The following is a 23,352-nucleotide window of genomic DNA, read 5'->3' on the forward strand; positions in this document are numbered from 1 at the left end:
GGTCAGGCACATGGGCTAGATATTGAGTAAGTTGCATCTAATCAACTTTGGAATGCTTTCTGTTATATATTGCTCAGGTCTTTATCTTTGATAGTGAAAGAATGAGCTCTTCATAGCTGTGCAAATTGCATTCAGTTTATTCTTCCCTAGTATCACAGATATTCAGCCAAACAACAATGCTTTTGTACTCCTTACTGAAAAAGCTGCAGTAATTCTGCATGCAGTGGTCATTTCAACCTAATCTTACTTCTTCCTCACTCTCTCCTCTAGCTTCCTCAGTGTCCTGTCCTTTTGTGATTTATTTACTCCACAATTTTGGTAAGTCAGGGTTTCCCTCTGGAAAGCCACTGCATAATGAAAACATTACATTAGTATATAAATGACAGAATTTAAAACATTAAGGAGCAACTATGACTTTGCTATAGTTATCTCATTTTCCCAAGGGAAGTAGGTACCAAAATATGCAGGCTGTTTCATGGATAAGCTGAGAATGGACAAGTGATGTGATGTTCTCTGTACACAATTACCGTTTGTGTTTGGGAGCTTACTAGATCAATAATACTGAAGTAGCCATTTGCTGGGAAAACTGCCAAAGAATAGGAACACGAGTCTTACTGCCCTTTTTGGAACAGTCAACATGAGTTGACTTGTTGCCTTCTCATTTCTATACTTTTAAATGTAATTGAGCACTTGTGTTTTTAAAATGACACTGATGAAACTGTAAAAAGAAACGGACCCAAAGCATATAGAGAGATTTAACTGTGCACACTTCATAATGGCCACTTCTCTGAGAAACACCAATGCAACACCAGTGGAGAAAAATTTTAAAATGAAGACGTAATCCTTTGTTAGTTATTCTGAAAGGTAAAGAGGCTGGCCAAAGAAAATGGTACAGCTCATTAACTGAGGGATCAACTTTCTATTAATTAATAAACAAACCTGATCATAAATTTAATATTAAAACACATGATGTTTTTAGTGAGATGGGAGATTGGCCATAATTTCAGAATTAAATGAAAAGGAACCAATCCTGCAGGAAATTGAACTTGTGACCTGATTATTGTACGCTACATTAATATTCCTTACCTGATAAGAACCAGTAATGAATAGATATCCTCAACTCACGAGTAAAGTGCTCCCAACTTTACAGGGGCTACAATTTAATGTTAAGGGGTTTGTTTCCTTTTTAAGATGTGATCTGCCATCATATTGCAATTGATCAATGGCACTTGAGTTTTTGATTTGATTCCTTTGGTGACACAGAAAACTCCAGCTGCCATGGAGAAACAATGTAAATATAATGAAATTCTGCACAATCAATATCAGCAGTAGAACCACTCCCCCTTAGAAAGCAGTATAGGTGAGCTCACTAAATGAGTATTTCTACGCAAAGATCATCCTTGAACAGAGAATATTAAATTCTATGCATGTCTTCAGCCCATAATATACCTCATATTTCAGATACTTGCATATGTCCATTATTTCAGAGATAGCAAGCAGTGTTAAATGTATTCTATGGCATTCAGATTATATACTGCAATATCAGAAAACATCTACACCACTTTCGTTTTATTATTCTGCTGGTCAAGACACTAGCTATCAAGACACCTTGATTCTAATCTTTGACATCCCATCATTTGATTCCATGATCGATTACTTACTTGGCTCTGTCTCAAATGTCTATTTTTATAAAATAAAATGAACCACTGCATCTCTAGCTTCTTAAGCACATTAAGCCTTCAAACTTACATTAAGCAATTGTTAAAATTTCATTGGTGCTAGAAAAGCCACAACACACCATTTTGCAGGGACAGCAGTATGGTATATAAAGAAAATACATAAAGTTGCTCAAGGTCATGTGGGAAACACATGGCAAAGCAGGAGTTTGATTCCTGGCCTCATGAGTCCAGGAAACATCCGCACAAAACCTACTCCTGAGATGCTGGAGCAGGGAACGTGGTGAGGCAGGTCTGCCCATTGTATATGTAAGTCTTTTTAACTTTCCACTGAATCTCCCCTGATTTTTGCAATCAGTGGTTTCTTCTTATAATGAAGCAGGCATATAATTTTAACTTGATTTCAAGAGAATTACTGTAATTGCCACCACCAGAATAATAAATCTGTATATAAAGAAATGGCTTTTCTCTTGCATTTTCCATCAGAAAATTTAATTTCTGTGTAATGCATTGAGATATTTCACTAAGTCATTTGCTTGCTACTCTCAATATTCGCAAAATACCATCTCCAAATGAAGTTCCTGTAAACAGTTATTAGTTTACCAGTGAACTAATACCAATAAAATCAATAGAGTCTGACCAGATCTCTTCTATAGCATAGAAAGTCACCTTAGAGACCACTTAAAATATATATTATGGTAACATTTCTCAGACCATAAAAATAAGAGGGAAGCTACTGTGTCAGATCTTCCTACATCTATGCAAAACCAGGCTAGCTAATTTTGGCTTTCTATGCCACTACAGTAGCAGCAAATTTGGCTTGAAGATTAAAACCAAAAAGAATTAAATAACTGCCTGGCATTTGAAAGGATGAGTTCAGTTCAGAACAGTGGGTGTCACAACTTCAAAACACTTCTGTATATTCATCTGTTATGTACGCTACAAAACTAACAGCTACTTCAAGCAAGGAGTGAAACTGGAGTCACAGAGTGCTGGTGTCCCAGTGTTAGGGTGGCCTTTCACAAAGCTGCATGAAATGGAATTAAAGTGCCATGGAGGACACATACCCATCTGAAGGCTAGCACAGCTGGCAATAAAATTGTGCCTAATGAGTCACAGGACAAACAGGTTGGGACTTGCCCCGTAGAGGATTCAGGGAAGCCAGAGCTAAATTCACTTGCAGAACAGGAAGAAGTTTGAACAAACCGTCTCATGTGAAATGTCTTATGGAGTATGTATGTTAACAGCTACACAGCTCCTGTCCCTAGCACAGACACATTTAGGTTTCTAAACAGATGCCTTTGATTGCTCTTCCAGATAGGAGTAGCCATAACTGTAGTAAAGTGTTTCTAAAACAACATATCCATGCTCTCCCTCAGGGCGCTGTACTGTAACTGCATGAATTAATGCCGTACAAGTTTCCAGCACAAACAGGGCCCAAGGCTGTCAGGCAGATCCGGAGCAATGGAGAGGGGAGTGGAAGGAAACTGAGCACGCAAACAAAACACAAACCGTAAAGATCTCTGAAGAAACTGGAATTTGCAAGATGCACACTAAGGCAAACAACAGCTGTGGTATTTGATGTTTGTATAGCTGTTTTTAATGCTCCTATAGTTCAGATATCAAGAGATGATTCTCTATTCTTAAGTACCAAGCCACTCTCCGGAAGCCTGAAAATGCTTAGCACAGCTACTCTATTTCTTATATACCACAATAAACAAACTTGGAAAGGAGCTGGATTCTAAAAGCCAGTGCAAAGAAAGAAACAAAGGGGGGAAAAAAAGCAGCAGCCCACACAGCATCAAATGCTGGTAGGCTCAGTGCTAAATAGCAGATGATTCTTACTGAATAACTGCCCTAGATTTTGCAAACAATACAGGGAACAAAAATAGAAACCCATTTACATATTGCTGTTAATAACTTTATTTATAGTGTCACAGCTAGAACACAATAACTGCAGCCACGGCTTAACTTGAAAGCCATTCACTGTGAAAGAGTCAGACAGATACTGTTTTCTCAGCCCTTATGCAACTGAAAAAAAATCCTGCTGACAACAGCCAGTCACCAGATTCCTTACAAACAGAACCAGAAAAAAGTTAACAGCAAAGCCAAAAGCAAATCATCCACAGGATCCCACTGGCCGCTGCCCCTCCTGGTTACTTCAGACATGCTGTGGTTAGTCAAGGACTACTGAGGCTAGAAAACACAGCAGATACATTTTCACTTCAGTTTGAGCCTTATTATAGCATCTTACAGGAATACTTGGCTGGGGTTTTTCTTTTTTTCTTTTGTCTTATTATTAAGAAAAACAGATAAAACTCAGACCAAGTCAGCAGCTACAATAAAAAAAAATAAAATAAAGATACATGTCCAGCATTTAAGAACAGCCCTACCACATCCACACTGCCTGCTACATGACTGTAGCCACATCTTTGCTGGGGGCCCACATTCCTGCCAGCTAAAATACTACTGGCCTGTTACAACAGACTGGCACATCTTTATGGAACATTAATATACACATAAATTTGTAACCTTGATTTCTTAGTATTCTGCAAACACCCACTAGATATAAGTAAATGGAGTGAGAACAAAGCAAAGGAACCGTCTCTTAAGACCCTTTGCCCGAGAAGTAAGAAAACATGGATCTGAATTTTCCTCTGCCTGAACTGGACAACGGGTTATTTTGGATTGGGAACAGGGGTGCCCTCAGGACCTCGTGCTGCAGCTGCTCATTATGTATAAAATACTCAGAATAATTAGATGCAGAGACAGCAAGCACCCCGCTCTGCCCTGCTGATTACAGTGCGCTCTGTGACATAGGACAGCGGGACTCAAGCTGCTGCTCTGGGCTTTGATTCTTTTATATAAAAAAATGAAATAGAGTTAACAAAAGAGAATGAGGACGCCTTCTTCTGTTAGGGCCTCTCCTAGGAGATGTGGCCTCAAATGCCCTCTGGCACATGGGAAAACTGAATCCAGATAACCTACACCAGCATGTGGGTCAAGCCCCTATGCTCCCAGATGAGCACGGCATGCCTCATCACTTGTGTCTCTTCAGATCTTTACTACCTGTGCGCTTTACTTTCTGTCACCTGGAATGTCAACTGAATTAATTAATTTCTCTGGGTTTTCATTTTAGTGAGGAACTGAAAGATGCCTGTTTGACATGGCAGCCCAGCCGAAATGTGCCACTAATTCCCCCCGCAGACACAGCCAGCAGTCACGAGAAGCGCCCAGCACAAGGAGCACGTGTATTTGTGCACACTCCCTGCTTGCTCTTTCTGCACAATTCCTCTGCAGTGCAGGCAGGGCAGAGCCTTCAAGGTCTAGTCGTTAGGACATTTCTGTAACAGCAGCCATGCATTTTGTAAGCTCTAATCAGTCTCGCTACCAAGTAAAATTAAAGAAATCACTGTCAATCTTGGTCTCTCCATTCCCCAGCCCTAACCTCCCCTTGTGGGGTTGACTGGTAGCAGTGCATACCTTCACAAGAGTTTGTGAGCATAAGGCACTAAAAATGCACGTGGTGTTTCCAAGGCCATTCCCATTATCCAGCAAGATGACTTAGAATTTGTTCAGTTATTAGTAATACAATAAATGCTGTGTCTGATACACATAATGGAAAAATAAAAAGCTGCAGGACATGAGAGACCAACAAAATACAGCTTTTATGATCCTCCACTAGAAATGATCCTTGAATCTGCAAGAAAAATAACCTAAAAAGGGATGAAAGAATATACTAAAGAGATTTAAATAAGCCAGTGAATGCATGCATTTAAGCAAAATACACTGATCTAATAAATCTAATGAAGTTCATATTGGGCTTCTGCATTGCAAAAGTGTAGCCCTGGATGATTCTCAGCAGGCATACCATTTTATAGCAGATGAAAAAATATTTTCACCATCCCGTGCCATTTTCAGATTCAGAGGTCCCCCTCAAAATGACACATTTAATCCTTAAACACAGCTTTAGTTTTGTACAGTTGTTCTCCAATACTATTTTTTCTCCCCCCCCACCCCACCCCCCCCCCCCCCGTTCTTTTTAAGCTTTCAGGGAGGTACCACTTTCAGTTGACTCCTTCTACCACTATATACTTCCAAGGAAAAAGAGCTCAGCAGGTAAGCCACATCTGCAATTTCAAGGTTTCTGGGCTTTGTAAGAAATTTGTAATCACTTCAGATTTCAATAACAAAATATTCAGTTTGCAGCTGAAAATTACAAAGAATACTGGATCTCAAAACCAGAATATGACATACCATTTATATACCATAACACAACTTTGTCTCTACATTAGACCTGTCATCCTAAACTGTGACCTGCTGGCTGCTATTCTGCAGAAGGGAAGATTCTTAAGGAAGAAAGGCAAAGATGATGTGGGGGTTTTCCTCCTTTTTAACTGAAACAAAGTAGAACTACTAAATCAAAAGGCCTCTTTTTCTCTTGCCTGGAAAGAAAAAGAATCTCACAAAGGGGCTTACAGTAGTTTTGAATGCAATCCAGAACAAAAGGTTCCAAATGAAACAGAATAATTATACTTTTATGGATCAGCATTTGGCTTCTGTTGAAGCCTGATCTGTAACTGCAATTGCTCAAGTTCCCCTGAGCAGAAGCCAAAGTTTTGTTTGCTGTGTTCTACAAATTGATTCTTATTAGCTCATTCTTTGGAAACAGCCACAGCAGAAAGCATCAGTGCATTGGTGTGCATGCTCCCAAGACTGGAGACTCTCCACCAGAACTGTGATGGCACACAACTGCCTACTGGTTGAAACTGCATGCATCTCTTTTCCATTCTCCAATCTCCTTTCCTCCAGTCATTGCTAACAAATGCTAACATTTGCTAAATTTGCTCCTTGTTTTCCAAGGGTTTTTGGTCTTTTCTGTCTTTTTTGCCTACCTCCCCACCCTGCAAATATCCCATCAGCTCTGTGACATAGGTCTCTCATCTCCTTCATGGTCCAGGATGTTACAAAGCATCTCTCCAAACTGCTACTGCATTCAGCACTGATGCAGGGGTCTGCTAGGCTTTGGAGATAACAGAAATTAAGTAGTTGTCAAAAGGAGGGTTGTCCTACTAGCCTCCTATTAGCAACACATTACCCCCCAGTGAGTAGAAAATAGAGCCAGCGTATTATCAGACTCCACAGAGAATTAAACTTAAAGTTAACCACCCCCCCTCCCCAAATCAACAACAAAAAACTCCAAACAAAACACCTGACATGGTGTATCAACACACTGTCACTACTATATCTCTGCTGGAAAAATTCCCCGCTGCCTCACACATTCAACCTTCCTCTTCATGTGGGAGGGCAAGTTGTGCTTCCAGATGCTCTGCACAGCTACCGTTGGGGATAGACGTTTACAGATGATCTTACAAATGAACAAAGCCGTGGCCATCCAGCCCTCTGCATGCCACTTACTGGGGAGATCTCTGCAACAGGAGGCTAGGAGAAAATATTTTGCTGAGAGTCACACAGATCCAAGCTTCACAAGGGGTCACTGCACTAGGTTTTTGGGTTTGAGGGTCAGCTCTGTAGAACTGGAGTTGAGGAAGCTGATTTCAAAGCCTCATGATCCTCCTGTATATTTAAGGGGTTCATTTAGGCGTTTGGATCAAACAGGGACATGTAAAGAACATAGAATTTCTCAGACCTTTGAGAGCCTCAGATGTTTGTCAAGCACACATACAGCAACCACAGACAAAGATCCCTGTAGCCATGATATCAGAGAAGATAATACCTATATCCTGTATTTTGTTTGCTTTTTAAAGCATATCACACACGTATTTCTTTTCAATTTCTGAAAACTATTTGCAAACTTCCGAGTCCTCAGAATCTATATGGTCTTACAAATCCTTATTCCAACCATTTAAAACTGCATGCATCTTTCTAGGGCTTCCTAACAAACAAACGGACAAAGAAAAATCTCAATTTTCTAAAAGGAGCACCTCTACCATTGCACAAGGCCAATCCCCTGCCAGTGGTGTATGGGGTGTGTGTGTGCATGCGTGCTGAAATTCATTTAATTTCTTTGGTCTTTTGCCTTCTTTGCTGTTTTGTGCAGTTTCCTGTTGCTTCTCATTTCTGAAGCAACCTGTTCTTAGCTTGGTTTCTCATAGAAACACCATTTATGGAATTATGCAGCCCGCACAGTCAGTACCAGCCTCTCCCTAACTTTTTAACCACTTAGTATCAACTAAAATTAATAAAAAAGAGGAAGTTTAAAAAATATACGACTTTCAGTTACTGGAGGACATATACTCAAGTTAGCAATGCATTAACTTCAGTCACAGGATACCAGACCACTTGAGAGCTCTTCTCCACTAATTGGTTTCAGCTTTTGTCTCCTCTTCATCATTTTTCCAGTGTCAAAATTATATATAAACCAGTAAGAACAGATGCACAAATTAGCAACAATTGTTGAGGGATATAAATATAGTTAGAAGACAAGAGAAGTTAATCCATCCCCATCCAAAACTGTGCCTCAGTTTGCAGCTTCTGTAAGAGGGCTTTAAATATTTTTGAAAAGTTCAGTGCATTATGGAATAAAAAGTTTAACTGCTTTTTGCTTTTCAGTCATTATAGTCTGAGGAGGAAGCAAAAAGGTAGGACGAATTTAACAAGAACCTCTTCAAATGTTATATAAATTCAGTGTTCTTAAAACCACTTTGCATGTTTACTAGATGACAAAGTAGTTAACTGAAATTTAACCAAGTTTTACAAAAGGAAAGCAAGTCTGTACAAGCAAGTCTTTACAAAAGTAAAGTTTTGGTTTCTCTGAAAGAAAACTCAATTTTCATTGTCAAGTTTAGTCCAGAACAGAGAAGACTAGGGGTGCATTAGTTCAATAAACATAAATTGATGCGATTTTTTACTATAAGTTTGATACATTTGTTTTTATTATCAGGCCAATCAGTTGCCTGACATATTTTTTAAAAGTATATTTTCAGTGCTATTGAAGAAAAAAGGGAATCCAACCTTTCTGAGTTAAAATACTGCTCTGTAAACTTCTGAAGGCACCTTCATTATTCTCTCCAAATTACTATTCACAGAATTTCATCATTAAAACATCTAACACACTTCAATCCATCACCCTGTGAACTTCACAGACCCTTGTGTAAACTCAGAATAGCAGGGTGTGAATTATACATCACAGGCTCTTCCTAATTGCTGATGGCTTGCTGGTGGCTGCAGATCTGCAGTGACTTGGCACGCTGCACTTTTGGGATGTTATCTTTATTACAACACAAGTGTTTAAGTAATGCATCCAGCGGGGTGCCTTGCAGCCAGTTATTTATCTGTTTTGTTCTCTGGAGGGTACAAGGCGCTCTCATGCCCCTGAAGACACTAGGAGTTCCCAATAGGGACCAAAATCACAATATATTCCTAGTTCAAAGAGATCAGCAGAGAGTCAGATGAATACTTAAACAAGGTAGCATGTATTTGTTCTTCTTAAAGGATGCTGTGCACAGTGCACAAAGACATAGGTTTAATAAAATATATAAACCTGCTCTATTCTTTGACTTAAAAATTTTCAAGACTGAACCATTGATACACACATACTGAAAAGAGGGGGTGATCCTGGGTGGAAAAACTCACTCTAATATTAATGCTCAGGCTTATCGCACAGCTTTGATGTTAAGTTCAGGTGTAACAATGGCTGCAAACTAAGCAAATTCCTCTCTCTACACATGGATTTTATCTTGAATGTCTTTATCCAAAAGACAATGATTTTCCCCCTCAAAAACAACAAAATGGCTAGGAAGTGTCAAGCAATTAGTGGTACTAATAGCAGAGTAATTCACCTTCACTCATGAGTGAAACCTACTTCCACACTTACAAAAATTATTACTAACTTAAAAAAATAAATACATTATATTTTCTGGAAAAGTAAAAAGCCAAGATTCACTCCGGGCAGACACTAGTAGAAGTTCTCAGGAACTGGCTTTTGACAGGGAAACAGAATTCCTGTTTAGGTAAAATTCACTGCCATCATTTGGGGAAAGATGTGGGAAGGTGGATCCTTTCCCTCCTACTCACTTTTCTCAGCCTACAGCCTCAATCAGAAGCTATGGCAATGCAGGAGGGGCCTGAACCCAAATGAAACCCACACAGTTTCCCCCCACCTACCTGCAACACTAACCTTCTGCTTGGGGCATATACCTTGAACAAAGAAAAGGAGGTAGAGGTCTTTTCTGAGATTCTGAGAAACAACCCACCGACCCATTAACACATTTTGGGAGGAGACTGAAGCTCACAGACTGGCAGGTAGAGCAGTACCAGGAAGCAAGACATGGATAAAACCTGCTCTTGGGCTTCTTCCTGTTTAATGCTGCTTCTCATCTTCAAACATAAATCATCTGTTTTCATTCTGCCTCCCCCCAAAAAGGGGAGAAGACAAGGAGGGAGGTGGATCATACAGTAAATTCTAAAAACAGGTTCTGCTCCTGCCCTTTCTGGCAATAAGGCCTTCCACAGAAATTAAAGATACATAAAATTTGGCTTAGACAACAGATTTGGGGAATACTTGAAATCGTTATGGAAGAACTGGCAGAAATCTATATGTGGTATACTGTAGTTTTATTTATTAGACATGGTAAGATTAAAGTGATTTGACTTTAGCTTCAATAACCTCCCATGAAAAAGCATGAAAACAGAATCAGATGAGCACTTGATCAAAATCAGCCCACTAGTATAACCACCTCCAAAGGCAACCTCCTGTCTGACCTGGGTTTGGTAGGATATACCTCATTATAAACCCATTAACATTTCAAAACGCACGTCTAGCAAGCCAGAAAAAACAGCCTTATGCCTATACTCACCAACAAGAATATACCGCTAAGCAGCGTGTTGCTTTGGCAAGCCCCAGCACTAATATGTCCAGTTACAGCTGTACCCTGTGAACCCTCCTACTAGCTGCAATCAGAGCTCAGCTTTGTACTATTGTTGATATTGGTAAGTCCAAGAAACACCAAGACTAGATGTCCTGTGTGTGAGGACAGTGGGAGGAGGAAAAAGACGTTTGCTTAGTTGAAATTTTCAAAAATAGCATACAATTACACAGCACCTTGCAATCTAGAAATTTAACACACTTCATAAGCAACTAATTAAGCATCACAACGCTTACAGGATGAAGAGGATAAATTGACACAGCTGGTCTGAATATCCCGACACTCAGCCCAAGTGCAAACTATTTGGTCATGTTTAAGGGGAGAATTTTTGGTGTTAGAACATAATTAAACCAGAAAACTAGTTAAAAATGTTTTTGTCTATAAAGCTGAAAGCAGATGGACTGTTTCATTTCTGCAAATGGTTTAGTTCAAGTTGTCAAGATGTTTTAAAAGCTCCGAGATCAGGTTAATGTTGTTGAGTATATGATTCATAAGAATTATGTGAAAGGGAGAAAAGAAGAAACTGTCACTTTCACCGTGCTTGGATGCCAGCCCTAAAATAAGCTTCTTGGAACAGTTCATCAAAGGAATTTTGATTACAAAGCCAACCTTTATCCCTTCACGGAGGACTTCAAACCTCCTTTTATAGCAGAGATTACTATATTTGGCAAAACCTAGATAGCATTAAAGCCATTATCACTGCAGTGAGATACTATAAATAGCAATAGTAATGTAAAACATTTAAAATTCCGCCTGGGAAGCATGATAGATAAACAATATTATCTATGTGTATTTTAGGGTTGTCTATCAGACATAATCTCATTCATGATAATGTGCACCAATTTAGTTACATAATTCACCTTGTTGTTTAGTCCAAATTACTTGCATAGTCTGGGGAACTCCTTTCCTGATTGCATTTGACAATAGAATTTATATTTAACACGCACATATGTGGGAAAGGTCAAATCACGCTCTGAGGTTCTGGATTTGTCAAAGTTAATTCTCATTCAATAAATCAGGATGGGAAATGGTTTCGTTCTCTGTTAAAAGGTTCTGTTCATTTGCATCAAAAAAGAGTGTATTAACCCCAAACCTCTTCATCTTAGTTTCATCATCACCCTAAATTCTTAAGAAGAACATAATCCTGAAACAAATTCTGCTGCCAAAAAGTGACAGGAAATCATATTTTCTTTGTGGATAAATTAGTCTCTGAACCTTACTTTCCATAACAATAAGCAGGAGATTATGAACTCATTCACAGGAAGTCCTGATAAGGCTCTAAAAAGATTTGCTTTTACCCATTCAGGTCAGAAAGACCACTGTATTTTGCATAAAATGTTGTTTCCCCAAACAGAGAGACAGCCCACCCTCTAAGAGAAGCGTAACACAATAAGCAATATCATGGCAGAACTGTCCCTTATTAAAGGATCATGACTGTTTTACAGACCTACTACTGGCACTAGAGGAAATTTTTTTTCTACATAGGTTTTATACTGACTTCTTGTATCTTAGCCCTGCTCCTCTCCCCTCCCCCCCCCCCCAAAAAAAAAAAAAAAAAAAAAAGGAAAGAAAAACAAGCCTGCAACCTTTTTAAAAAGAAAAACACAGTATTTAACCTAGGAACTAAACCTAAACATATCACAGAAGAACTGGTCATTTAAATACTCCTCATTTTAAAACAGACCCCACAAACACAGAGTAAATTCACATAATTGTAGAATAGCATTTTCTACTAGTAGAGTGTTTTGGGTTTGCTTTTAATTAAAATTAGAGGTGGTCCCAAAAGCCCAGACCCAATCATCCCTGAAAATTAAAATATTTAATCTTCTCTGGAACAGAATTTAGTAAACCACTTCTCCCACACAAAATGTCAAACCCGGCTAAGTGCACAGGGCTGTGCTCCTGCACTTCTCAAGTTCAAAGGGCCAAAGTTAAACCCAGATGGAAACATTCAGTGTCAGTGAAGCTCGTTATTTCCACGTTGACTGTGAAAGTGGTGAGCAACTTCACCCTGAAGATCCAGTAAAAATTAAGATCTTAGGCTCCAGGCATTACGATGCATTCAAACTTTTAAATCAATAGATAATGAAAATTCCCATCCATTACACTTTCATTTATAATCTACTTTTTTAACTGATATCTGGGAGACTGGGAAAAGAAAATCACTGGATACAGCTGACAGAGGAGGGAAACCTGCACCTCTGTGCAGACATACAGTCCTTCCCACTCCTACAAACTGCGGAGGAAATGCTCCTGCTCATAAATCATCAACAGGAAGCCAGATTCAATGGCTGGGCACAGCACCCTTGCACCGACTTCACATACTTCTCAATTGCCTTGACACAATAACCTTTAGCTCATAAAAACTTAGATCTTATGATATTTTTGAATCGTGACAAAAACAAAACTGCTTACAGTGTTCTCTTCTCAAAAGCCTCCCCTTGAGCTTTTCCCCATGAAAAGTAAAGAGCATGCTTGCTTTTATTCAGCCAGTTCATTAATCCACATCATTGAGACACTACCACCTATCACCAGTGTGTTTCTGTGTGCTTCAAAATCATCTGCAGTCATTCCCACTAGAGGTGGTTTCAGTGCACCCAGGCAAGAGCAAAGGCTCCATGCTGAACTCTTAGTGTGAAATGAGTCATTTGTTTCAAATCATGTTTCCTTTTTTCAATATTCATACTTAGCTATTAATTTCCCTAAAGTACATGAAAATAAGATGTTCCTAAGTTACCTTCCATTTGCTCTCAGTACATATACTGTTTTATTGCTATTTCTTACCTCTCTTTCCCAGCTTTTTCCATTATCTCAGTGGGCGTTGATTTAGGACCTCATAGGCACAGACAACAAAGTCCATACTCTGAAGAAGATCATTTAAATTGTTTCCCCTTGCAAGGTCTTTTGTGACCTCAGCCTCCCTTTGGACTGGAGGCCATCTGCACCTGCAAGGGCTTGATTCCTAAACACTCATTACCATGAGGAACAGTGTTAAAATTACTCTTAGGCTGCAGAAGGTAATCTATTATGGAAAAGTTTATAAGATGTGAAAATTACGTGTTTGCAAGCTTCCTGTTAGCTACCCATCAGGACAGTCCAAGGAACTGATTGGCATTTATATATATGTTTCACCTTTCATGTTACTTCACAGCCATAACTGAAAATCATAGCCAACTGTTTTCTCTTTCTATACACTGGGTCATGCATCATTTTTTGTTGTATCTTTTCAGGTCTTCACATCTCCGTTCTTCTTCTTCATCATCATCCATTTTCTTTGGGCTATTTTTTCCAGTTATAATAGTTCTGTCAGATTACCCTCTCCATTTAAAGTTACTCATTTGCAAATTTAGTTTATTATTGTTCATTTGATGATACAGTTAAAATTTCAAATTAGTGTCATCCTAAAGAGCCTTTACTAAGATTTGACTGTACTGAATAACTTTCAAACCCGCAAATAACAACATACGGAAATTGATGTGAAAGTCTATAATACCATAATGACTAGCCTCATGTCATATCTAACGAATTGCATTCAGTTTGAATGTCAAGCTGACCTTTGAGTACTGGAAAAAAGTAATTTCTTTATTAAGAAAATTCACAAATGGCATCTGACACAAGAAATTTACACACCTTCTGGAACAAGCTCAGTGCCGTTAAGGAAAAAATGAATTTAAAGACACAAAACCTAATCCAATTACTGTAGCACATGATCTGTTGAGGGCAATTTGGAAGGCCTCTTCCCCTTACATTCATCACCATATGCATTTTCTTTATTTTTATCACTGAACCATTATTGTCTTTGATATCTCATAATGTTTTTGTCTTCAGTACTGCTAGTGGATCTTTACCTGTTTACTGAGTCACCACCAAAAAAAATGAAGAGCTGAACTGAAGTGCATCCAAGCCTGCACAAAGACATGTCCTGATTTCAGTGAGTCTTATATCAGACTCTACATTCAACAGTGGGCAACCTTCTGCCAATTTTCTACTTGTACATTACCTCTCCCCACTACCCTCAATGCTAACGAAATGTCTTCAGATGCTTCAGATTTTCATGTGAATTTCCCAGCATCAACTATTGGAAGATTATGCAGGGCACAGTATATTAGAAATTTAAGAAATACACTTTTACCTGTTGAGCATCAAGTATTGGAAAATATAATTCACGAGCATACTTAAAGCTATGTACAAGAAAAAGCTACGCAAGCAGTTTACAGGAAAATCACTTGTTGGAAGGAGAAATGGAGAGGTGAAGAAGGGAAGCTCTCTATCCCCAGTCCCCGTGTCTCAGCAGAAGTATTTATAGATTCACAGAACTGTGACATATTCCAGGATCTGGCTTAGCAGAGACATAAGTGATCCCCAAAGAGGCCAGGTACAACAGCAGAGGTAAAATGCATCAAGATTAAGTTAAATTTAACTTTGCAACTGGAGCCCATAAAGATATCAAGCAACTAAAATACAACTTTATCTACTTTATTGCCTCTTCCCTGGGAAGTGGACAGTGGGAACCCGGTGATGTTCAGAAGCTCACGGTGCTGGACTACCCCAGTAACAAGGCCTGTGTTTGATTTTGATTGATTTGCCAGAGATTGGATATCTATTTCTTCTGCTCACCCAAGCTGACCAAGAAGTGACACGCTGCTGGGTGACTGAGCAGGTGCCAAGGGCTGTCATTAACAGACCTCCTGCTTGTAATTCCAAACTGGCAGAGACCACTTGAGGTGACCTTAACCTCAGCTGGGCTCTGCAATTCACCCCATGGAAAGTGTTGCCAATCTTTAACTTGCACCCCATCGTGGCTTATCAGAAGCGTGCTTGAAACTGTCAAAAAATAACTGAACTAAAATACACTTCCTTCTCAAAACTACTGAGATTCACTCCAGGTGAGGAAGAAAAAAAAATCTAAGAAAGAACTCAGTTACAATTGCTTCTCAAAGGAAGACATTGAAGGAATGTGGCAATCCTATAAACAAACTTTCAAAAGTTAACTGGTGATACTTTTGAGTCTTTACACTTATTTTGGATTATGTGTCACTGTCCTCTTCATCACTGGGTGTTAACTGCCAAGCACTGGGAGGGTCCCTCCTCCCCAGCAGTTAGGAGATGGGCTGCTGTTCTTACCTGACATTGTCATGCTTCTGGATGTAGATCTTATGAAACATCATATCTTCCTGTTTGGCATTAATGTCAGCTTTCATCTCCATGGCAACATGTCGAGGAAGTACAGAGAGCAGGAGACGCTCCTGTGGAGTCAGACAGATGAACCAATTAAAACACCTGCTGCCCAGTTAACAAACACACTTTGTTCCTTACTGGGGAGCAATGAGTCATCAGTTTGGTAAGAGATGAGTACAACCAAGTGAAACGGTCTCCATAAACCCAGCAGCTGATCCCCTAACAGGTCATATGCACTTCTGTCCCAGTCCCACAATAAGAATTCAATGATTGTACAAGAAAAATTATGATTTTTCATCTCATCTGGGCTGGGCTGGTGATTCATGGTTGCCAATTCTTGCAAATGAAGGAGCCATGCAACTCAAAAAGTGCCTTTCCACCATTCTTGGAAGGACTCTGATAAATGATACTGTCTGACCTCCCACACAGCCTCTAAACACCACCATGAAGTCCTCTTTCACATAACACCAGAGGACTGATACCCCAACACCCCTGGGCACTGGTTAAAATTCCTTCCTTTCCTATCTAGATCATCTAAGCACATTCCCCCAACAGGCAGAAACCTGTTCTTAGCAGCTAGAAAGTCAAAAGGAATGCCCCAACAAAACTAGCATGAAAAGTTAGCCCAACTATACAATGTAGTACTACACTTCTACACCTAAAACTGCTCTTAGTGCCCAATTGCATTAAGATCTGTAAACTCACCTACAAAGGTGTTTTCAATATCCACCTCTGTCATCAACAATTCACAGCTCTCCACCCTCACTTGGCACTTTTATTTACTGATAATAGCTTTAGTGTGACTTTCATAACATTATTTTGTAAGCTGTTCTGTATATAGCTTTGCATGCTAGGCAAAAATTAGTTATATGACAAAATGATGACTTTCTGGTAATTTTCCTAAAAACTCACACAAAAGCCTGTGCTTGTTATTATTCTAAATTTGGTGGCAATTTCATGCAGAAGCCATAGAATTAAAATCTGCAGGTAGTATGTGCCCCAGGGATGCATTTGTGTTATTTCAGAAATCACCTCTGAGAAATTCTGCCCAGACCTTCATCTTATTCCCACTCACACCCCTTGCAGTTCAAAAGAAGTTTTCACTATGGATGAAGAAGGTGGGAGGCATCTCCTTTGGGATCAGCTCCACTGTGGTCCAACCCTCCGGCAGTGCTTTGGAGTAGCTGAAGGATCCTAAAAGCTTGTGCCACCCTCATCTTTATCTTTCTTTACCTGCAGTGAGCACAAGGAAGAAAAGGGCCTTCCTTCCTGAAGACACAGATACAATGTGGTGTAAACAAAGGTCCCTAACCTTATCTAACAGCTCATTACCTCTCAACAACACAGGGAACAGTAGGGCTCAAAAGCAGTTCCTGACTCAGAGGAGTCAGCAATCCTGTACTAATTACTCACATCACCAAACTCTTGCTTGCCCATATTACAGTTATAGGCACATTCCTGGTTTCTAATTCCTAGTTTTCACTGAAAAATCCCCATTTCTTTCTTCCTCTGAGGAGACAAAGTAACTTCGGGGGAACGAGAAGAAGATGAATTCACTGGAAATGTGCTCAGCATGCACTGTGGCATTTTATGGTCTACAGCACTGCCCATATTTCCCTTTTCCTCCTCCCTTCAATGTGTACCTTAAAAAGATTGATTCTTGCCTCCAGTCTCTGAAGAGGTAGTAATAACACAGAAGATGTGTTGGAGGGATTTCTATCTCCTCTTCTCAAAACTGCAGCAGTCTTGACAAGATACTTGTTTTTTAAGATACTCTTACCTTCACTAGTATACTGCAGGTACTAACAGTTACATACCCTTTTTTTAAAAAACAAAAAATGATCATGAATCATGCACATTTCCTCAGGCTTCTGTCAGCTCCTTAAGTGCAAAAGCACAACACGTATATATGCTTTCCAGAGTAACTGGTGTATACGCTGTTGTCATTTGCATATTATAATAGGCATCCTTGAATGTGTGAAAGCTGCTATTTTATGTGTGATTTTACACATCCTCTAAATGATTTGAAGCTTAAAGGGAGATTCAGGGGCGCCCACAGGTTTGGAATATTCCCTGTAGGCGCATGAGCGTGGAGGGATGCTTTTTTTTTACTTGCTTGCAAAACAGAGACACATTCAGGGGATTGAGTTTCTCTTATTAGTACTTCAAGAGATTTTCACATACATTTCTGGGTAAATTTTGCTTGGGAGCCACCACCCCTGCTCCTCCTGACACCACAGGCACTTAACCAGACTAAATCACCAATATTTTCAAGACACTTGAGATCTCCAGGAGATGAACTAATCACTCTGAGCTATCACAATTGGGGAATAATATAGGCTTATCAAGTGAAACAAATACATGTACCACAACATCCCTTCTCGCAGCAACTAATTAGGAAGTTGAGCCACATTACAGAGCAGGTCATTATCTTTACTCTATTTGTTGGGAGCATCACAATCACTGAAAATGACCTCTGAAGCTAATAGGAGGAGGCTGTAACAAGTGACTTTGTAAAGCACAAGCCATGTTCAAAGACCTTCAAAACAACAAACCTGTTACATTTTATTTCAAATGGAACACAGAAATTAAAGACTCTACTAGACTACAATTTTCATTTTGCTACAATGACTAGAAAGTCCTGCAGCCCTCGCTCTAAAATCACTTAGTATGCACCAGTGAGGTGACTGGGACTGCTGTTTTACAAGTGTAACAAGGCAACATTCTGACCTGATAAAAAAAGCAAGAGCAAATTCATATATAATTCTCACTTCAAAATAAGATGCAAGTATAGTTCCACTGAATTATACATTAAACACATGCATCCCAAGGAGCACTAGTCTCTAGAACAGGCACAGATGAAAGAGTACAATGCAGATCTACTCTGTTCACATACGTACATATAGATATATGTATATATGGGCACACAGATCCTACGACAACTTGGTACTACATGGGAATTTTAACTATTTGTGTCATACTCTCCCAAGGTGACCTCACAGCACTACAAATATTTAATGCCTTATGACTATCCATTTGTCTTCAGGTTTAATAAGACTTATCTTTCACCACAAGTTAAGTGATGAAGAGATGAAAAAAAGGAGAGAACAACTTTTCAGACACAAAAGACAAGCAATGCCAGAAGTAAAACTGTGCAGTCCCAATAACCTATCTCTTACTCAAATCCTAAGTATTTGCTCACTACAGATTGTAGAGAATGCCTGTTTTTTCATCTAGGAGTATTTTATTCTGGGCAAGCAACAGTGATTCCTGTTATGGCTCTGCCATAGATTATCTCAAATACTTAAATCATAAGAAGTATCTCTTCTGCACTGGACATTCTGGATTTTTTTTTACTCTCTTGCTAATTTTGCATGCTGGTAAAGGCTTAATAAAGTAAAATACACATTCCTTTGCCCAAGATAATCTGCCCATCTTTAATAGAGAACAGTACACAGGATCATCACCAGATCTCCAGAAACAGGCAAGCAACTGTAACATCGTTGGGCTGTGCAGTTGCGTATCCCTCTACTCCTATTTGGAGACTGCCTCTCCCAGCTGAGGGCTCAGCTGCCCTTGTTTGTGTCTGCTATCACCTCAAGATTATCTCAATGCATTATGCATAGTGATTCATCTGAACTGAACCTGGAGATCAATGTCAGTGCAGGCTGTAGCAGCAAGTAATCTTATTAGGAGTCCCCAGCTGCCAGGACCCACAGTTACTGCTGGAAGTACTAGAAAGTACTTCTAAGTGACTGGCTTTGACCCATGTTTTTCTGATGTTCTGGCTTTCCTCTGTATAGCATAGTGCTTTCTGGGGAGGAAAAGAAGAAAAAGGCATAAAGCCAGGGCATTTGTCAGGGCTATTTCATTGGGTACTTCTGACACAGAAGTTTCTAAATCCAGAGCAGCGCAAGCATTTGAGCCATGCTGCAAAGGCAGTCTCTCAGCAGGACGACAGAGCTGTAGTCAATCAGTAAAATGGGGTATTCTCTTGGCTCAATCCTTTCCTCCATTTCAAGGTGTGGAAGGAGGAGCGGCTGCTCATTTCATCTTTCTGAGACCGCATTCATTACAAAGGAAAAAGGATCCTTCAGCATGAATCTCATTTTCATACATATACTATCAAAATAAGGCACATGTACAGGTTATTTCACAGTAAGGGTTAAACAGCAAGTATATCAGCCGGAAGTACTTTGTGAAACACTGCCAAAAGACAAATCCATAAATGCAGGTGGGCTGAGACACGAGGGAAAATTAAGCTGTGTTGCCACAGAGATGCAAAGACACTCCAGTTGATTCATTCCTCTGACCTCTTCCTCAAACCCACAACCAAGCTCTGAGATACCTCCCAAGGGAAGAGTGGAAGCCCCGTTTCACAATTCATTTCAAATTGGACTGGGCAGACCACCACAAGAAGTACTGCAGTGCAGAAATGTGTTGGCAAGGGAATAGTCAAGCTGCCCCAAAAGGTCTTTTGTATCTAAGCTTGAGGACACAAAAGATCCGTTGCAAAAGAACCCCCGAATGAATTAGGAGAGTGGTAACATTCGGTACCCTTGACAGCTAGGCTGTATGATGGCATCAACAGGTCTTTTTAGAGCAAAACCACACCTAAGTTGGTGATGAATCTTCACTTTTTTAACAAATACAATTCACTTGAGGCCTATAAGGTATACAGAGGTGTGCAAGCAGGTGGGAACCTTTGTGAAAGGCAGGAAAAGGACCCTCTCTGGAGGTATCAAGGGACAGTATGTTTTGTGGACCAATTTTTACCTTTCACTTCTGAAACCTTCCTTAGAGCTACCTGTGGCAGTGGCTTTGCTGACAAACACATGACACTTTGACCTTACAAAGAGCGTCAGTCTGAAGCCTGTGTGCTGCTTGTACATTCAACACATGGCTTCAATGACGGGTTCAAAAAAAACTACGCAGACTCTGCATACTGTGTAATTTTAATCTGCGGAACATAGACCACAGGATATGCTGAAGTCTGTGGAGAAGTCTGTCAGGGCATTGGGGAAGAAAAACTCCCCTGAGCTCTCTTTCAAACTTTTAAAAATCCTGCCCTCTACCATCAGCCTGTTCTTGCTTGAAGTAATCAAGAAGCAAGAGGCCTGCAAATCCCATCCTACAGGAACATTTTGCATGCTAATTCTACTGTAGCAATTTCACTTTTTATTTCCCATTGTTGCTCTTACCTGCTGCTGGTTCTCCCTTTGAGAATGAAGCCTGGCTTGTATGCATTCCCTGGTCTCCTGGAAAGCCTGTCTTTGGGACACCTCTGCTGGGTAATGGGTACACACGCCTACAATGTTTGTACAGGAGAAGATGAGAACATTGGAGACCAGCTGCAACAAAAGAAAAAAAAAAAAGAAAGAAAAAAAAATACTTGGTTACACTTTGGAAACCTGCCATCAGAAACAAAGCACCAGCCAGAACACAGCCCCTTCCACAGCTCCTTAATCCAAGCCACGCTTAAACTTCAAGCTCTTAATTCCAGTGTATTTTACCTCTCTAGTCTTTAAAATATAAAATCGTCATATATGGCCCCAAATATACATTTTTAACACTGTGTTACTTCACTGGTAAAAAATACAATTCCACTGATAGTTCTGTAATCTTGCTTTTGGTAATTCAGTATCTTGGAGCATCTGTGACAAAATATATAAAAAAATGCATCTTTGCTCTGTCAGCTAGTAAGACTCGTACAAACAGATCTGACAGAGGAACACAAATATTTCCATTTTTGTGTACCTACATATCTGGCCTGAAAACATATCAAAGAAACCATTATTTTGAAGTAGCACTTAAAATACTTAAGGGAAAATGTTGGTATGCATAAGGTTAAAGAGAAACTGAAATAATTTTTTAAACTAGTTTCGACTTAAAATTTTATGTTACTAGCTAAAAGAAAAAAGACACAAAAAAATTTTATACATTTCTGTGAACATGACTCCAGAAAGAGTTGTGAAGTCTGAAGCATATTTTGAGCGGACAAGCACAAAGGAAAAGCTACATTGCTCTTCTGCTTCCGCATGGGTTATATTTTGTAAGGAAGCAGTCATATAACTTTTGCTGAAAACCAGTGTCACAACCTTTCATTTCTCAGCTATTTTTAAAAAAAAAAGGAAAAAAAAATCCATGCCCATTGGTGGCATTTGGTTCATGCAAAATGTTCAAAACGGCTTCCGACGGTATCATGTAAACATTTCCTTTGACAGAGGTCAGTCACAGTGTAACTTTTTAGGAGCTGCAGAAACTGTGCTGGATCTCCTCTTGAGGAAAGACTTATTCAAAACACCTCTCACCTCTTCTAGGGGGAAAGCCTGTCATCAGACCTGCAAGATTCTTAAAAATAGAGATCTTTGCTGTATTCCCTAATGAGTCCAAATAGACCCTTCGCCTTTAACACTTCTTTACTGCAGAATAAAAAAAAAAAAGTAATTTCCGGGAAAGCCCACTCCCTGAAAATACAGGGCCAAGCTCTGAAGGGCAGGAGTGGCAGGCACTCCTCAAGCTCTTTGCTCACAGGGGGTGCTCAGGACTCCCCGAAGCAACCTGGTCACTGTGCAGGAGAGAGGAGCCACCTCCGTGTTAAACATGGACCCACATCCTAAAGAGTAACAGCCCGTCTGAGAAATCCCACTGGGACTACTCTAACTCTTTGACTACATCCACACGCTCAGGACAGTAACACTAATTTTATTAACAACTCTGCCTCGAAACAGGATTTAGGCAGAAAACTTTTATCTTTCCGCTAAAATAAGCAATACCTTGTGCTACAGCCAGTTGAGGACTTCTCTCTGTGGACAGCTGCCAGTAGACAGCAACACTCAAACTCCCCAAGCTCCTGCATCAAAGTGCTGCATTTTGGGCTATGTCCCTGCAGTGGGTTCCCACACTTACGTATCACACTATACAGTACAATAACATGCAGATTATAGATAACCACTGGTGACTATCATCAATGTCAGCTATCTGTATTTGCAGATAACTGGTTTCCAAGGAGGAAACTATTCTCATCCCCTACAGATGGCTCTCTCCATCCAAAGAGCCCACATTTTGCATAGATAGGGTTGTTGAAGGTGCAGGCCATACACGTCAACATGAAATAACTCCTAATCCTGAAGCTCACACATTCCCTTCAAAATTATATTCTGACTCAGCTCTTTCTAAGGCTGGCTGGATCCTGCCAGATCCAAGGTCCTCCATCTCTCCCCCAAGGCTCATCAGACAGCAGCCAACTTGCACCCAGATCCTGCCCAGTTACCCAACCTAGTGCTGCATCCAATGGCCATTTGATGGTATTTTTTGACTGATAATGATCATTTTTAGGAATGAAAAATCCCCATCTAGTATAAAAAACCACTAGTGCTTATTATAATGAAGAAACAGCTTAAAAAGGGACCCGAAATAGGGCTTTCCTAGGAGTTACTTTGATTTCTGCTCCATGGATGCACTGATTGCAACCCACAGCCAGTGAACACCACTTCTACGAGTTCAATACAGTTAATATGGGCTCAAAGGCGTTAACACTAAATAGCGTCTTTTGCATGGCCGGATTACAGCAAGACTCCCAAATCCTCTCTACTGAAGCTATTCAGTTG

The 23,352-nt window shown here is 39.9% G+C and overlaps 1 protein-coding gene across 1 annotated transcript in view; it reads right to left on the reverse strand.

Moving 5' to 3' along the window:
• The window catches only part of ADCY5 (adenylate cyclase 5), a 222,809-nt gene that overhangs the window by 71,402 nt on the left and 128,055 nt on the right, over positions 1-23,352 (reverse strand). The window contains exons 2-3 of the mRNA XM_080399736.1: positions 20,944-21,093; positions 15,689-15,810 (exon numbers count right to left, since the gene is read on the reverse strand). Coding sequence (XP_080255862.1) covers positions 15,689-15,810; positions 20,944-21,093 — 272 coding nt within the window. The remainder of the gene's footprint in view (positions 1-15,688; positions 15,811-20,943; positions 21,094-23,352) is intronic.

The sequence above is a fragment of the Falco punctatus genome (genome assembly GCF_963210335.1).
Source record: "Falco punctatus genome assembly, chromosome: 8".
NCBI lineage: Eukaryota > Metazoa > Chordata > Aves > Falconiformes > Falconidae > Falco > Falco punctatus.